We start from the raw sequence: 15,543 nt of genomic DNA on the forward strand, positions 1-15,543 counted from the left end.
GCTGGAAATCCAGAGCAACACCAACAAAATGCTGGCGGAACTCAGCAGGCCAGGCAGCTCCTATCGAAAAGAGTTAACAGTCGACGTTTCCAGTTGAACTGAGGACTGAGATGGAATGAAGGAAATATCTGAATAAAATCGGGGCGGGCGAGGAAATGCCGAGCTGGAAGGTGATAGGTGAAGCCAGGTAGGTGGGAAAGCTCAAGAGCAGAAGAAAATAGAATCTAATAGGAGAGGAGAGTGGAGAATAGGAGAAAGAGATGGAGCAGTGGATCCAGAGAGAAGTGTTCAGCAGGTGAGAGGACGTGAAAAGTCAGAGAGGAAGAGAGGGAGTGGGAGGGAGAGGTGAGGGGGAGATTTGTTCGGCGGAAGGAGAAATCGATATTCATGCCATCAGTTTGGAGAGTAACCAGACGGAATATGAGGTGCTGATCCTGGACCCTGAGGGTGGCCTCATCTTGGCAGAAGAGGAGGCGATGGGTTGACACGTCGCAACGGGAATGGGAATCGGAATGAAAATGTTTGGACACCGGGAAGTCCCGCTCGGAGCAGGTAGTTCAAAGGTTAATTAATTATCAAAGCAGATATCCATAAACAACTCAGACTTTTTTTTCTTCTCCAGTGAGCCACGGAACAAAGAACATGAAAGTCGTTCAGAGAGAAACATCAAACTCCCACCCAACCCCCGCATAAAAAGGAACGGCATCCCGATCATCAACCCCCAAAACCCACCCCTCCCGCAAATGGGAAAAATAACATCGATCCCCCCGAAAAAACAACCCGACCCCGCACAACTGCGGAGGAGCCGGTGTCACCGGTGTAGAGGAGCCGCATCGGGAGCAGCGGACACAACGGGCGACCCCGGAAGATTCACAGGTGAAGGGTCGCCTCACCTGGAAGGATGTTTGGACAACGGGGAGAGTTCGGCCGTCCGGCCCTTTCACTGTGACCCCCGAACTCCACATCAAATCCGTCCAAACGAATCTGGGTGAACTTTAATGACCAATAAATATAATTCCTCTCTTTGATCACTGTCAGAATGATTCCCTGACTCTGAGAGGAAGGGGTGTCTATGGTCCACATTGTCAGGGTGTTGAGTTTACCAGGAGACAGAGACTGCAGGGACGGGAGGTTTTCTGTTCACTAATACACTGTGTGTGGACCCCGCTGGCAATTCTGGTGTTGTGACCCGAATCGAGACAAACACCACGCTGCCCACTCCACCAACAACACGGCACAGCCGGACACATAACAGGGGACTTTACATCTCACAACACTGGATTCAGTGATGAAACCCGTGATTAATGTTGTTGTCCCACTGAAATCATAAGAAATGTCCATTCAGGTGCTTTTAAATACAAGCGCCCCCCCCACAGGTGACGTCACACAGGCGCAACGACATGCCTGACGTCACACATGGGCCCCCCCACACCGGGATCTGCCCTCACGTGAGCGGTGTCTTACGTCACCCACGCGCTGGTGAGCTCGAGCTTTATCGGTTTAACGGCTGCGCTAATAATCACGTGACCAGCCTCTTCCTCACCGCTGTCAAGAGAGGAGTCAGGAGCTGCGCTATTCCCATTGGTGCACAGCGATGTCAATCACTGGTTACAACCAGTTGCCGAGGTGGACCGGCCGAGAGGGCGTTACCCCCGGTGATACGTGTCCCGTCAGTCACGATCTCTCCGTCAGCGCGGAACAAACTTCCAAGTAAATGTCCGCTTTTTGATTTATTTCCATTTCCCTCCCGTAGTCCTGTAAATCGGGCACCGTCGTATTGTTGGGAAAGGGCCGGGCCCGAGCTCTGCCGGACGGCTGGAGCAGGGGTGCAGTGCCAATGTTTTCGGTGCCGGAGCTGTAAGAGGGGCGATTGATAAGTTCGTGGCCTAAGTTAGAAGGCCTAAAGTTATACAGCTCTCGTTACATGCACGTGTAGTTCAACTCTTTGAGTGATTAGGCAGAAAGTTTGGAGTTAATAACTTTTGTGGTATTTCTGTTTCAGATAATTGAAAAATGCTAGGTTTTCTAAAATTGACTCCTTCCACCTCAGGCCACGAACTTACCAATCACCCCTCGGCATTTCAGCAATGATCAGCTTTATGTATGAGGAGCATTTGATGGTTCCGGACCTGTGCTCAATGGAGTTCAGAGGGACGGTGGGGGTGGTGAGGGGATGTATGGTTAAGTAAACTCACCGAATGCTGAAAAGCCTGGATACACTGGACATGGAGAGGATGTTTCCATTAGATATTAATCTGACAGCACAGTCTCAGAATAAAGATGGTTCCTTTAAAAACTGAGATGAGAAAAAAAAAGGCAAAAATATGCCTGATCTGTGGAATTTGTTGCCGCAGAGGTTGGTTGAAGCTGCCATTTGGGTATATTTATGACAGAGATTAATATGTTCATGATTGCTAAGTAGCTTCAGGGTTACAGGAGGAAGGCAGGAATATGGTGTTGGAATAAAACTCAGCCATGGTTGAGTGGTGGGGTAGACCAGATGGATCGAATCACCTAATTCTGTTCCTGTGTCTTATGTCTTACCATGACTGACTGATGGCTCCTTCTTATCCCATATCGTTTTGTGACGTGTGAGGGACAATAAAAGATTGTTCACTGAGATCATTGTATTTGCCTTCAATGTTTAAATTACAGTGAGTTTTGTTCTTAGTAACATTAAGCAGAAATGTTTGGTTCTCCTTTTTATTGTTAATGTGCTTCTTTATCTTTCATGTTAAAGTGAGACATTAATTGGAAGAAAAACCCACAACTGGAATCAAACCACAACTGAAGACGAGGGAACAACAACAAGTGAACCAGCCTGAGGATTGAGAACATCAACTGGAGAGAATCCTTCTGACTCTGAGAAACTAGTGATTCAGTCAGGAGAAAGTTTGGTGAGTTGCATTTACTCAAAGATTGGTCCTTTAGACATTACATATCTGTACAAAGGAAGGTAGGAAATAGTTGGAGTGAGACTGAATGTGCCCAGAAGAACCAGCTATGTATGCCTCTGCCAGACCCAGTTGTAATCACTCCAGGTCTGGTAATGTGTTTCCAGCAACCCAGCCCTTTAAAACCACTCCTATTCTGTGGAAGTGGAATCCGGATAAAGTCACTCAAAGACCGTATAAGTACAAACTCTTTACTCCAAGCACCGGGAGCTTACTCAGTCAGTCACTCAAACGGGAACAGTCTATGACTGTCCTGCCCAATCCACTAGCTGACTAACAATTCCCCTTACACCACAGGTATATCCATCCAGATACCCCCCACACAAGACAGGCTGGAGCCCAAAGTTATTTACTATTACAGCGCCTAATTACAAAATAGTCATAATGGCTTACACCCACAGAACAGACTGAAGCTGTCCTATCTCTATGCATGAGTGCACAAGGAGATAAGCATCCTGAAACCCTAGCTAGCTACCCTCAAGAAGAAATATGGCTCAGCATGGCTTAGCACATCTGTTGATCATCTGCAGTTTCTTTCAGAAAAACAGACTGCTATTGTTTAGTAGAGTACAGCATTGATATCAGTGGGTAAAAACAGCCTACAACAGTAATTATTACAATGATATGTACAACTATTAGGGCATAATGCAATATCATGCCCCACATATTACCGAACAGGCCTTCGAAGACCACAATTTCGACCCTTTGGTGAACCCGTGTAAATCCTGCCCTACTTTCTTGATGCTGTCAATCTCCTTGGCAGTGTGCTCGGAGAGGGATGTAATGTTAGTAGACTCATCAGGGATACAGGTGCAGCATTCTGTGTAAATAATAGCACAGGTTCCCCCTTTCTCAGCTAGGATAAAATATGAAGCCATACGATTCTGTAGGACTGTTTGCCAGATTGCAAACATTTCAGTGGATATTTCTGTTACTTGGGCCTGTGTTTCTGTCAGGGCCCCTGCAGTATTGTGGCCAGCTCCTCAAGTGCTGTAGCCAAACTGATTATCTCTCATGAATTCCTGGCTACTCCATAGGAGAGAAAAGCGATCATCCAAAATCGCTCAGTCTCAGCTTCTCCGCTGCTGGGCACATACAAGTATGGCCAGGATGCATGATTCCCAGTATTGGAATTTCCATTTGGTGGGGGCCTGAGGTACCATCCCTCAAAACACTGACAGCCACAGTCATCTCTGACTGGACCACTGAGAGTTCCTCAGTCTGGTTGAGCAGGATTACTGACATTGGAATCATAGTTTTACCATGCTGGGGAATTTTGGCACAAACCCAGCAGGCCCCTAGTTCTACCTGTTTGGCATAGGTGTGACAGAGAGACAGAAAGGTGTTAACATGGGTGCCCCCAGATGCTGGGGTGAGCCCTCTCAAAGTCATAAACACGAACACCACTGTTACATACCCGTAACGGTTCAAATGAAGCAGCAGCAATAAATGACATCTGGAGTCTGGTTTTGATGTTCAAACCACTATCTTTATTAGTATCTACTTATAATATAACAACTTAAGCAAGATAATCTAAAGTTAACAGTGTTATAAGTATAGATATGTGTAAATGTAACTCCCAAACCATTGAGCTCAGGGAATACCAAGCTTAAAGCTTTTAGATGGTAAAGTATGAAAGTTCAGTTCATCCACAGAATAAATGATGAGAGATATTTGTAATCCAAGGTGAATGTCGAGAGAAGGCAATTACGTCGAATTCCACGGTGGTAAAACAGGCTAACAGTTGCCGTAGATCTTATCCATTGTCGTTCCAAATCCACATTTGAATTATCACCAAACGTAGCTTATCACAGGGGTACCATCTCCAAAGGGAACTACCAACCAGGCAAGGGTGAACACACGGGTGGATACCACATGGCGGAGCAGACTCGATGGGCTGAATGGCCTACCTCTGCTCCTTTGTTTTGTGATCTTGTCTTGTGACAAGGTTTTCCTAATCCAGATCCAAAACACAAGGTATTACCGACAGTGATTTCCACAGAATATCCCTTCTCACAAGTGGTTCCCACATAACACACCCGAAACCAGCTAAGGGTTAACAAAAGTGGTAGCCACAGGATGCTCCAACAAAATCCACATATGCAATGTAAACACGCTGTATAGTCAAATAGTTTGCTCTCTCTCTCTCAAACAGGAGCCGAGAAAGCCGACGGCTGACGTCACTCAGGCACTCTCTCCTAAAATGACAGTCCATGGCAAGAAACCGAGAGGTTAATCACACCACTATCAACCAACGCATTTTCCTTTAGTCTGAGAGAGTCCTACTACTCAGTTCCTGCAGTAACACGTTTGTAGTCTGTTCGATGTATCCACCGAGATTGCGCCTTCAGTTTGAGCCGTGGTAGTGGTCAATAACACCTGATATGGTCCTCTCCACCGAGGTCAGAGTTTCCCTCAATCCCAGTTCTTAATCAGAACAAAATTCCCAGGTTCTATGGTGGGATAGTCACTCCTCTCTGCGGGGTAGTTCTCTTCCTTGTAAGCCTGTCGTACCTGTGAATGTAATGCTTAGAAAATTTTGGTTAGTTGGCATATATAATTCCCCATCTTTTCCCCGAGGGTATGCGTATCCAATTTTGCTGGTAGACTTTCTGGGAGCAATGGTACACAAGGTCTTGGTCCCCAGGGTGTCCTCATGGGCTGTCCATAAATGATTTCAGCTGTTGACAACCCTGTTCCCCCCTGTGGGGTAACCCTCATGTGGAATAAGACTAATGGTAGGACCTTCACCAAGTGAGTCCAGTCTCTGCTGTTAGTTTGGCCAATTTACTCCTCAGAGTGCCATTGGCTGTTTCCACTATGCCAGCGGCCCGTGGGTGTTGTACACAGTAGAATTGTTGCTTGTTAGCTAGTTCGTTACATACTCCTTTGTTTACTTTTGCCACAAAGTGTAGGCCATTGTCAGAGCTCAGCATCTCTGGCAGGCCGTACCTGGGAGATATTTCCTGTAATAATATCTTCACAATAGTCATAACAGTATTATTAGTAGTTGGAATAGCTTCAATCCATCTACTAAACACATCTATAATAACTAAGCAGTATCGATAGCAATGTACTCTAGGCAATTCAATATAATCAACTTGTAGACATAAAATAGGTCCACCTGTCAAGGGAGTCATACCCGGTGTGCAGGGTACAGGTTACCAACCATTCCCTCCTTTTCTAGGTGTGTTCAATTATGTATATAATCGACCGATATTGGTAAAAACTGTGCAGGAACACAAACCTGTCCCACTGGGTTGATCCAAAAACCTAGATCGGGGTCTTTCTGGCACCCCACCTGGGACCACAGTTTGCGCTCCTCCTCAGAGGCGTCCCCGTGAAAAGTACGTACCTCCCGCATGTCTGGCAAACCCATCCTGCTTAAGTCACGGAGGGTTGCTTGACGGGAATCCAAGGAAACTACAACTACCGAGGATTCTGCTGCAATTTTTGCTGTCTTATCTGCTAAAGCATTGCCTTTAGTGACCAGGTCGGACATGCGGGTGTAGGCCGCACATTTAATAATAGCCAAAACTTGAGGTAGCTGTAGAGCGGCATTACTAATGGGGTGGCCAGAGGAAGTCAGGAATTCCCATTTTTCCAGAGAGCCCTGTAGTCATGTGCAACTTCAAATGCATAACGGGAGTCTGTGTTAACGTTCACACTTTAGTCTGTTGCTAGGATACAGGCACGAGTCCGAGCAAACAACTGAGCCTTCTGGGCGGAGACAGCTGCTTCAAAAGAGGCCTGCTCAACTATGTCTGTCACTATCGCATAGCCAGAATATCATTTTCCTGTTGGATCCACAAAACAACTTCCATCCTCATAAAACGTTGCCTCGGGCTTGAGGGGGTATTGCGGAATGGATGGGAAAGTCTGTCCTTCCTTCACGGTGATCCGAACAGGGGAGCAGTTGGTGCTGTCAACTTAATGGCCTGAAATTGCCCAGAGATGAGTCTTGAGTTCAGTCAATATTAAAAGAGTGTCTTCAGATGTCCCATCTTCACCTCCGACTCCTTCCAGTATCGGAGTTGGCCCGTGGCCAAGTCTTGCCAGTCTCGCTCGGTGCTGGAGGCTTGTTTCGTCAAGGTGTTGGCAAGGAACCCTAAGTTCTTTGGCTTGAACCCAGGGCAAACCCTAATGGTGGTATGGGGAACCACCAGACCTGTCTGTGGCCAAAAGGAAATCCGGAACTTCGGCAAGTAATGCACTGCCCTCCCTTCCTTTAACCTCTCCAATCACCGTGACTGGGAGCGTCTGTCCCTCGAGGGGTGCATAATATTGGCTTTCCTCAGTTGAGCACCCCGTAGGGTCATAGCACAGAGTCACATGAGAGTTGGCCGCTGGCAGAAGGGGTTCAAACGCAGTGGAGTTCAGATTAAGTTCCCACCACTGGGGGGGCGGAAACTGGGGAAGCAGTCGATTGTTCGCTAGTACCAGGGTGATACCCTTGTCCATGCATAGAATCTCAACTTCCAACGGACAGAGCAAGTCTCTCCCTGCTAGATTACACCCCTGACTGGTGGTGACTGTAAATGAAACCACACACTGGGTCTCCCTGGAATTCCACCTTCAGTGGCTGAGTATGTGAATACGTACGTTCCGTGCCTTCAGACCCAGACAGAGTGATTGTAGAATCTGATAGCTGGAATCTCTTTTCTGATACTATTTCCTGATTGAGAGTGGTTATGGTTGCCCCCATATCAATTATAAACGGAATTGGAATTCCAGCAACTTGCAATATTACATTGGGCTCTTCCCGAGGGGTGGTACTCATGTTAGGAAGCTTCCTTGCTTGTCAATTTCTGAACACGTTGTTGTCCCCACCTGTCCCTTGGTAGGTTTTTGTTCCCATTTCTGATCCCCAGATATAGCTTGCTCGCGTCCTTCTTCCGCTAACATATTCACTTTTAATATTAGTTCCCTTCGGGGTTGATCGGGATTTGAAAGCCAGGCCCCAATAATATGTCAAAGCTCGTCGCATTCGATTTCGGTCATTATCAGTCTAATCCATGTTATTTGTTTTAATCGTGTTGGCTAACTTAGTTGGTAAGCATTGGAGCAGTAAGGCATTAAACTGGGGGAACGGATTCCCATCATTAAAGGCTTGGTCTCCTGTGAAAGTGCCGTAGCAGGCCACAAATCGCGCTCAATAGTCTTGTCCCGATTCCCCAGGCTTAGGTTTGCATTCAAGTATTTTAGTGATGTTTGAAGGTTGTTGGAGAGCCCTCTCCAAGGCTTGAATGATCCATTCTGTCTGTTCATTCTCATTAGGGTTTCCCGCCTGTAAATCCTGATAGGTTTGGTATCTCAATTCTGCCTTCCATTTCCACCCCTCGTCAGCTGAGAGAATCATGCAGCAGAGACAGAATAAATCTTGTGGGGTCGCATTGTACATTTCTGTAGTACTGCGGACATACTGAACAAACTGTGCTGGATTTTCTTTTCTATCTGGGGCCTGATTCATGATCATTATCATTTCTTGGGGCTTCCAGGGTGCAGACAGAGGAATCACTGAGGGCTCTCCCCCCTCCTGCTCGTGGTTTGGGCAGCATTCAGGTGGGCAGTTCATCACAGTCACTGTCCTCAAATAGGGTCGGTATGCCAGAGACGGTTTCAGGATCCCTTGTTTCCCTATCAGTTCGAACTTTAGACTGATGTTTCTACCCTTCTCTCCTACCTAGTGCGGCATTGGTTTGCTTACATTGTTTTTCCTGCTCTCATTTTCGGCCCCTTTCACCTATTCACGCTCTGCTTTTAGCGTCCTCCAACCTTTGGCGTTCCTACATACCTCTATCCCTTTGTCACATGCATCATTCCCCCAACATGCTAATAATATACTGCTCCACTTTACATCTGCCTTTTCTTTCCATTCCCTTTTTAACAATTTCCACTTCTTTCCACCGTTCTTTTTCCATATCGAATTTACTGCTTGTTCTCATGAGGTAGTATCCCAGGTTCCCCCCTCCCCCCCAGTGGCCACATTTTGTCCCCAATTTCTTATTCACCACTGCACTCAACATTCACAAATCCTTTTCCTTGTCTGGAAAACTCTCACACATACTGTGTAGGGCTGCTCCTGGCCCACTCGTGTCAATCGACTGCAGTGGATCCATGTTCTCTTAGTAATTTACCCAGCACAAAGCCTCCTGCTCAATTAACAATCAGATAAATTTACCCAACACACATCAAAGTTGCTGGTGAACACAGCAGGCCAGGCAGCATCTCTAGGAAGAGGTACAGTCGACGTTTCAGGCCAAGACCCTTCGTCAGGGTCTCTATATAAAATTCACTGTACACATGTTGTCACTGGGTATAAAAATGCACAGTACAAGATTTATGTGCACACTGGTCATTACAAATTAGAGAGGACATTGGTGGGAAGGTGGAGAGACCTCCAGTATCCCTGATGCCCTCACCTACAAGATATGCATCCAGCTGCAGCTTGTAACCCTGCACGTTAAGGAGTTGGAACTTGAAATGGATGAATTCCTGATCATCCAGGAGTTGGAGGGGTTGATAAATATGACATGAAGAGAGGTGAGTTACACCCAAGGTGCAGGACACATGATACTGGGTGAGAGTCAGGAAGGAGAATGAGTTTAAATAGCCATTGCAGAGTACTCTTGTTGCTAACCTGCACAACAACAGTTGGACCACTTTAGAAGCTGTTGGGGGGGATTACCTGCCAGAGGAAAGTCAAGGTGGTGATAGGGGATTCGTTAGTTAGGGGAACAGAACAAGAGGGGACTAATATCCCAGTGGTAAGGCTTGCTTGTGCTCGTGTGGGGGGAGGGGGTGATGTGGTTAAAGTAAGTTGTAGGAAGAATGGGAGCCAGAATGAGAGAACAGATAGTAGGGTGAATTGAATTGAATTGAATTGAATTGACTTTATCACATACATCCCTCATATACATGAGGAGTAGAAATCTTTATGTTACGTCTCCGTCTAAATATAGTAATTTATAATATATAGTTTGTACATAGGACAGTCCATGTAACATAAAAATGCAATTGTATCAGCATGACTTAATCAGTCTGATGGCCGGGTGGAAGATGATATCCTGGATCCTGTTTGTCCTTTGCTGTGGTACCGTTTCCTGGATGATAGCAGCAGGAACAGTTTTTGGTTGTGGTGAATTGGGTCTCTCAATATCCTTTCGGCCCTTTTTACACACCTATTTCTGTAAATGTCCTGAATAGTGGGAAGTTCACATCTACAAATGTGCTGGGATGTCTGCACCACTCTCTGCAGGTTCCGGCGATTCAGGGAAGTACAGTTCCCATACCAGGCAGTGATGCAGCCGGTCAGGATGCTCTCAATTGTGTCCCTGTAGAAAGTTCTTAGGATTTGGGGTCCCATCCCAAACTTCTTCAACCATCTGATGTGAAAGTGGTGCTGTTGTGCTCTTTTCAAAACACAGCCGGTATGTACAGACCATGTGAGATCCTTGGTGATATTTATACCGAGGAATTTAAACCTGTTCACCCTCTCAACCCCAGATCGATTGATGTCAATAGGGGTTAGCCTGTCTCCATTCCTCCTGTCATCCACAATCAGCTCCTTTGTTTTTGTGACAATGAGAGAGAGTTTGTTTTCTTGACACCAGTCAGATGTTGTTCAGACCTCACATAGAGTCAGCAATCAAATGATTGAGTGTGGTGCGATGAATGTGCTGAGCTGTGTATATCACAATGCAGGAAGCATCGTAGGAAAGCCAGATGAGCTCAGGCAGGGAATTATGATGTTGTAGCCATTATTGGGACTTGGTTGCACTCAACAGTCTGAGGGATTTAGAGGAACAAAGTTGTAGAGAGATCGCAGACCATGCCAAGAAACAAAAGTTGATTCAGTAAGTGATTTTAACTTTCCATATATTGACTGGGACTCCCATACTGTAAAAGGGGGAAGAGTTTGTCAAATGTGCTCTTGATCAGTACGTAGAATTCCTGACATTGAAGTGTGCAATAAGCTGTTAGGAAATGACCCAAGGCTGGTGACAGAAATTAGTGATCTTTATTCTTTTTTAATCTTTTTATTAATTTTCAAGTTCATAAACATAATAACAATAGTGATACAAAGATTGGAATTACCTTATTGTTATTAAACATATACAAAAAATACTACAAATAGTCCAAGTGTAATAGACTTCCAAACTCTCGATATAGTTAATCATGAAGAAAATAGAAATGAGAAGAAAATGATATTGCAAAAAAACCCAAAAAACAAAAAAAAAAGAAATAGAACTAATTGCTAAACCCTAAAAAAAGCAAACAGAACAAAACAAGGTTGAACCAATATATTAGATCGAATACATTCATTAATGTCGTCAACTACGCTCCTCTATTCACATATTCTAAGTTAATAAAAAGGATTCAGAAAAGGTCAAACTACATCATATGAAAATGTTGAATAAATGGCTTCCAAGTCTCTTCAAATTTAACCGAAGGATCAAACATAGAAACATAGAAAATAGAATTTGATGGTCATTCCAGATACCAGCACTGTGCCCAGTTAGAAAATAATTTCTCTCTCCAACTTGGGTTGAACTTCACTGTAACAGTGTGATGTCAGATCACACCTCGGCAACTAAAGTGATCTCATCTGAAACGTTGTCGTACATCCATTGATGGATTTTGTAAATCTTTTTACAGGTTAAAAATGACAAGGAATTTGTCTACGGGAATCTCGAACACAACACACCAGTTTTGCTGTCTCTGTCCAAATAATTAAGAAGTGGAGCAAGGGATTCACTCGAACATCCTTCCTGCTCAGACTGTGGGAAGGGATTCACTCGATCATCTGACCGACTGACACGCCCGTCATTTTACACGGGGAGAGGCCATTCCCCTGCTCAGACAGTGGGAATGGATTCAGTCGGTCATTTCAACTGAAGGTACATCAGCAAGTTCACACTGGGCAAGGCCATTCACCAGTTCTGTGGGTGAGAAGGGATTCAGTTGGTTTTCCCACCTGTGGACACACCAGTCAGTTCACACTGGGCAGAGGCTGGTCATCAGCTGAACTTCTGGGAAAGGATTCACATGATCATCTGACTTAATGGCTCACCAGCGAATTCACACCGGGGAGCGGCCGTTCACCTGCTCAGACTGTGGGAAGGGATTCACTCAGTCATCCGAACTACTGGTACACAAGTCAGTTCACACTGGGGAGAAGCCATTCAACTGCTCAGACTGTGGGAAGGGATTCACTTGCTCATCTAAACTAAAGGTACATCAGCAAATTCACACTGGTGAGAGGCCATTCATCTGCTCAGAATGCGGGACAGGATTCACTCAGTCATCGACCCTAATGGCACACCAGCAAGTTCACACCTTGGAGCGGCCATTCACCTGCTCGGACTGTGGGAGGGGATTCACTTGTTCATCTCAACTGAAGGTACATCACCGAGTTCACACTAGGGAGCGGCCGTTCACCTGCTCGGACTGTGGGAAGGGATTCACTTGGTCATCTCAACTGAAGGTACATCAGCGAGTTCACACTGGAGAGAGGCCGTTCACCTGCTCAGACTGTGGGAGAGGATTCACTTGCTTATCTACACTGAAGGTACATCAGCAAGTTCACAGTGGAGAGAGGCCGTTCACCTGCTCAGACTGTGGGAAGGGATTCATTGAGTCATTCCACCTACTGGTACACAAGTCAATTCACACTGGGGAGAAGCCATTCACCTGCTCAGTGTGTGGGAGGGGGTTCACTCAGTCATCTAAACTGAAGGTACATCAGAGAGTTCACACTGGGGAGAGACCCTTTACCTGCTCAGACTGCGGGAAGGGATTCACTCGGTCATCCCACCTCTTGAGACACCAGTCAGTTCACACTGGGGAGCGGCCGTTCACCTGCCCAGACTGTGGGAAGGGATTCACTGCGTCATCTCAACTGAAGGTACATCAGAGAGTTCACACTGGAGAGAGGCCATTCACCTGCTCAGACTGTGGGAAGGGGTTCACTTGCTCATCCCAACTGAAGGTACATCAGCGAGTTCACACTGGGGAGAGACCGTTCACCTGCTCAGACTGTGGGAAAGGGTTCACTTCATCATCTGATCTTAAGGTACATCAACGTGTTCACACTGGGGAGAGGCCATTCACCTGCTCAGTCTGTCGGAAGGGATTCACTTCATCATCTCAACTGAAGGTACATCAGCGAGTTCACTCCGGTGAGAGGCCGTTCACCTGCTCAGACTGTGGACAGGGATTCACTCAGTCATCTGACCTACTGGTACACAAGTCAGTTCACACTGGAGAGAGACCGTTCACCTGCTCAGACTGTGGGAAGGGATTCACTCGGTCATCTGACCTGCTGGTACACAAGTCAGTTCACACTGGGGAGAGCCCGTTCACCTGCTCAGACTGTGGGAAGGGATTTACTCGGTCATCTAAACTGAAGGAACATCAGCGGGTTCACACTGGGGAGAGGCCGTTCACCTGCTCAGTGTGTGGGAAGGGGTTCACTTGGCTATCCACCCTAATGACACACCAGCGAGTTCACACCAGGGAGCGGCCGTTCACCTGCTTGGACTGTGGGAAGGGATTCACTGTGTCATCTAATCTGAAGGTACATCAGCGAATTCACACTGGGGAGAGGTCGTTCACCTGCTCAGTCTGTGGGAAGGGATTCACTTGGTCATCTCAACTACAGAGACACCAGTCAGTTCACACTGGAGAGAGGCCAATCACCTGCTGAGACATTGGGAAGAGATTCTCTCAGCCAAATCAACCAAATGTGCATCACTGAGTTCACACTGGGGAGAGGATGTTCACCTGCTGTGAATGTGGGAAGGGATTCACTCAGTCATCTATCCTTATGTAAATCTTGCTTTGGCTAGCAGCTTAATATAGGGGCTGATAGCCCCCCAGCACAGCCAAACTTAAGAAATTTCGCTTGGGTGGATGCTGCATGATGTGTCCACTGTTACAAATCAGTACCCCGAAATAACAAACGGTACATAATATGTGATTAAATGATTGAAATTTTTAACTCTTACTTTGACTGAGGCTGAGGAACTGGTGTAGGGGGCAGGGTTTCAGATTTCAGGATCATTGGGATCTCTTCTGGGGCAGGTGGGACCTGTACAAGAGAGACGGGTTACACCTGAACTACAAGGGGACCGGTGTCCTTGCGGGGAGGTTTTTAGTGCTGTTGGGGAGGGTTTAAACTAGATTTGTAAGGCAATGGGAACCAAAGTTCATGCAGAGTCACAAATAGAAGAGTTGTGTGTGGTGGTAATAATCTTCTGAGGTGTGTCTATTTCAATCGAGGAGTATTGTGGGGAAGGCAGACGAGCTGAGGGCATGGATTGACGCATGGAATTACGACATTATAGCCATTAGTGAAACTTGGCTGCAGGAGGGTCAGGACTGGCAGCTTAATGTTCCAGGGTTCCAATGTTTCAGACGTGATAGAGGCAGAGGAATGAAGGGTGGCAGGTTGGCATTGCTAGTCAGGGAAAATGTTACAGCAGAACTCAGGCAGAACAGATTAGGGGGCTTGTCTACCGAGGCCATGGAGCTGAGAAACAGGAAAGGTATGACCACATTAATGGGGTTATATTATAGACCACCCAATAGTCAGCGAGAATTAGAGGAGCATATCTGCAGAGAGATAGCAGACAACTGCAGGAAACATAAAGTAGTGATAGTAGGGGATTTTAATTTTCTACATATTGATTGGGTCTCCCATGCTGTTTAAGGTCTAGATGGTTAGAGTTTGTAAAATGTGTTCAGGAAAGTTTCCTGAATCAATATATAGAGGTACCAACTAGAGAGGATGCAATATTAGATCTCCTATTAGGAAACGAGTTAGGACAGGTGACGGAAGTGTGTATAGGGGAACACTTTGGTTCCAGTGATCATAACACCATTAGTTTCAACTTGATCATGGATAAAAATAGATCTGGTCCTCGGGTTGAGGTTCTAAACTGGAATAAGGCCAAATTTGAAGAAATGAGAAAGGATCTAAAAAGTGTGGATTGGGACAGGTTGTTCCTGTATTGGTAAGTGGGAGGCCTTCAAAGGTGAAATTTTGAGAGTGCAGAGTTTGTATGTTCCTGTCAAGATTAAAGGTAAAGTGCATAAGAATAAGGAACCTTGGTTCTCAAGGGATATTGGAACTCTGATAAAGATGAAGATGGAGATGTATGACATGTATAGGAAACAGGGAGCGAATAAGATGCTTGAGAAGTATTAAAAGTGCAAAAAAAATACTTAAGAAAGAAATCAGGAGGGCTAAAAGAAGACATGAGGTTGCTTTGGCAGTCAAGGTGAAGGATAATCCAAAGAGCTTTGACAGGTATATTAAGAGCAAAAGGATTTTAAGGGATAAAATTGGTCCTCTTGAAGATCAGAGTGGTTGGCTATGTATGGAACCAAAAAAAATGGGGGAGATCTTAAATGGTTTTTTTGTGTCTGTATTTAAGAAGGAAACTGGCATGGAGTCTATGGAAATAAGGCAAACAAGTAATGAGGTCATGGAAACTATACAGATTGAAGAGGTGGAGCTGCTTGCTATCTTGAGGCAAATTGGAGTCAATAAATCCCCAGGACCTGGCAGGGTATTCCCTCGGAA

General features: G+C 45.8%; 1 protein-coding gene across 1 annotated transcript; it reads left to right on the forward strand.

Annotated features, from left to right (window-relative positions):
- The first annotated feature begins 1,646 nt into the window (after positions 1 to 1,646).
- Positions 1,647 to 13,956, forward strand: LOC140206964 (uncharacterized). Its single transcript, XM_072275261.1, has 3 exons — positions 1,647 to 1,710; positions 2,741 to 2,897; positions 11,613 to 13,956. Exon 3 carries the CDS (start codon positions 12,019 to 12,021, stop codon positions 13,660 to 13,662), a length of 1,644 nt encoding a protein of 547 aa, XP_072131362.1. The 5' UTR covers positions 1,647 to 1,710; positions 2,741 to 2,897; positions 11,613 to 12,018; the 3' UTR covers positions 13,663 to 13,956.
- Positions 13,957 to 15,543: the final 1,587 nt, after the last annotated feature.

Source organism: Mobula birostris, chromosome 13 (assembly GCF_030028105.1).
Source record: "Mobula birostris isolate sMobBir1 chromosome 13, sMobBir1.hap1, whole genome shotgun sequence".
NCBI lineage: Eukaryota > Metazoa > Chordata > Chondrichthyes > Myliobatiformes > Myliobatidae > Mobula > Mobula birostris.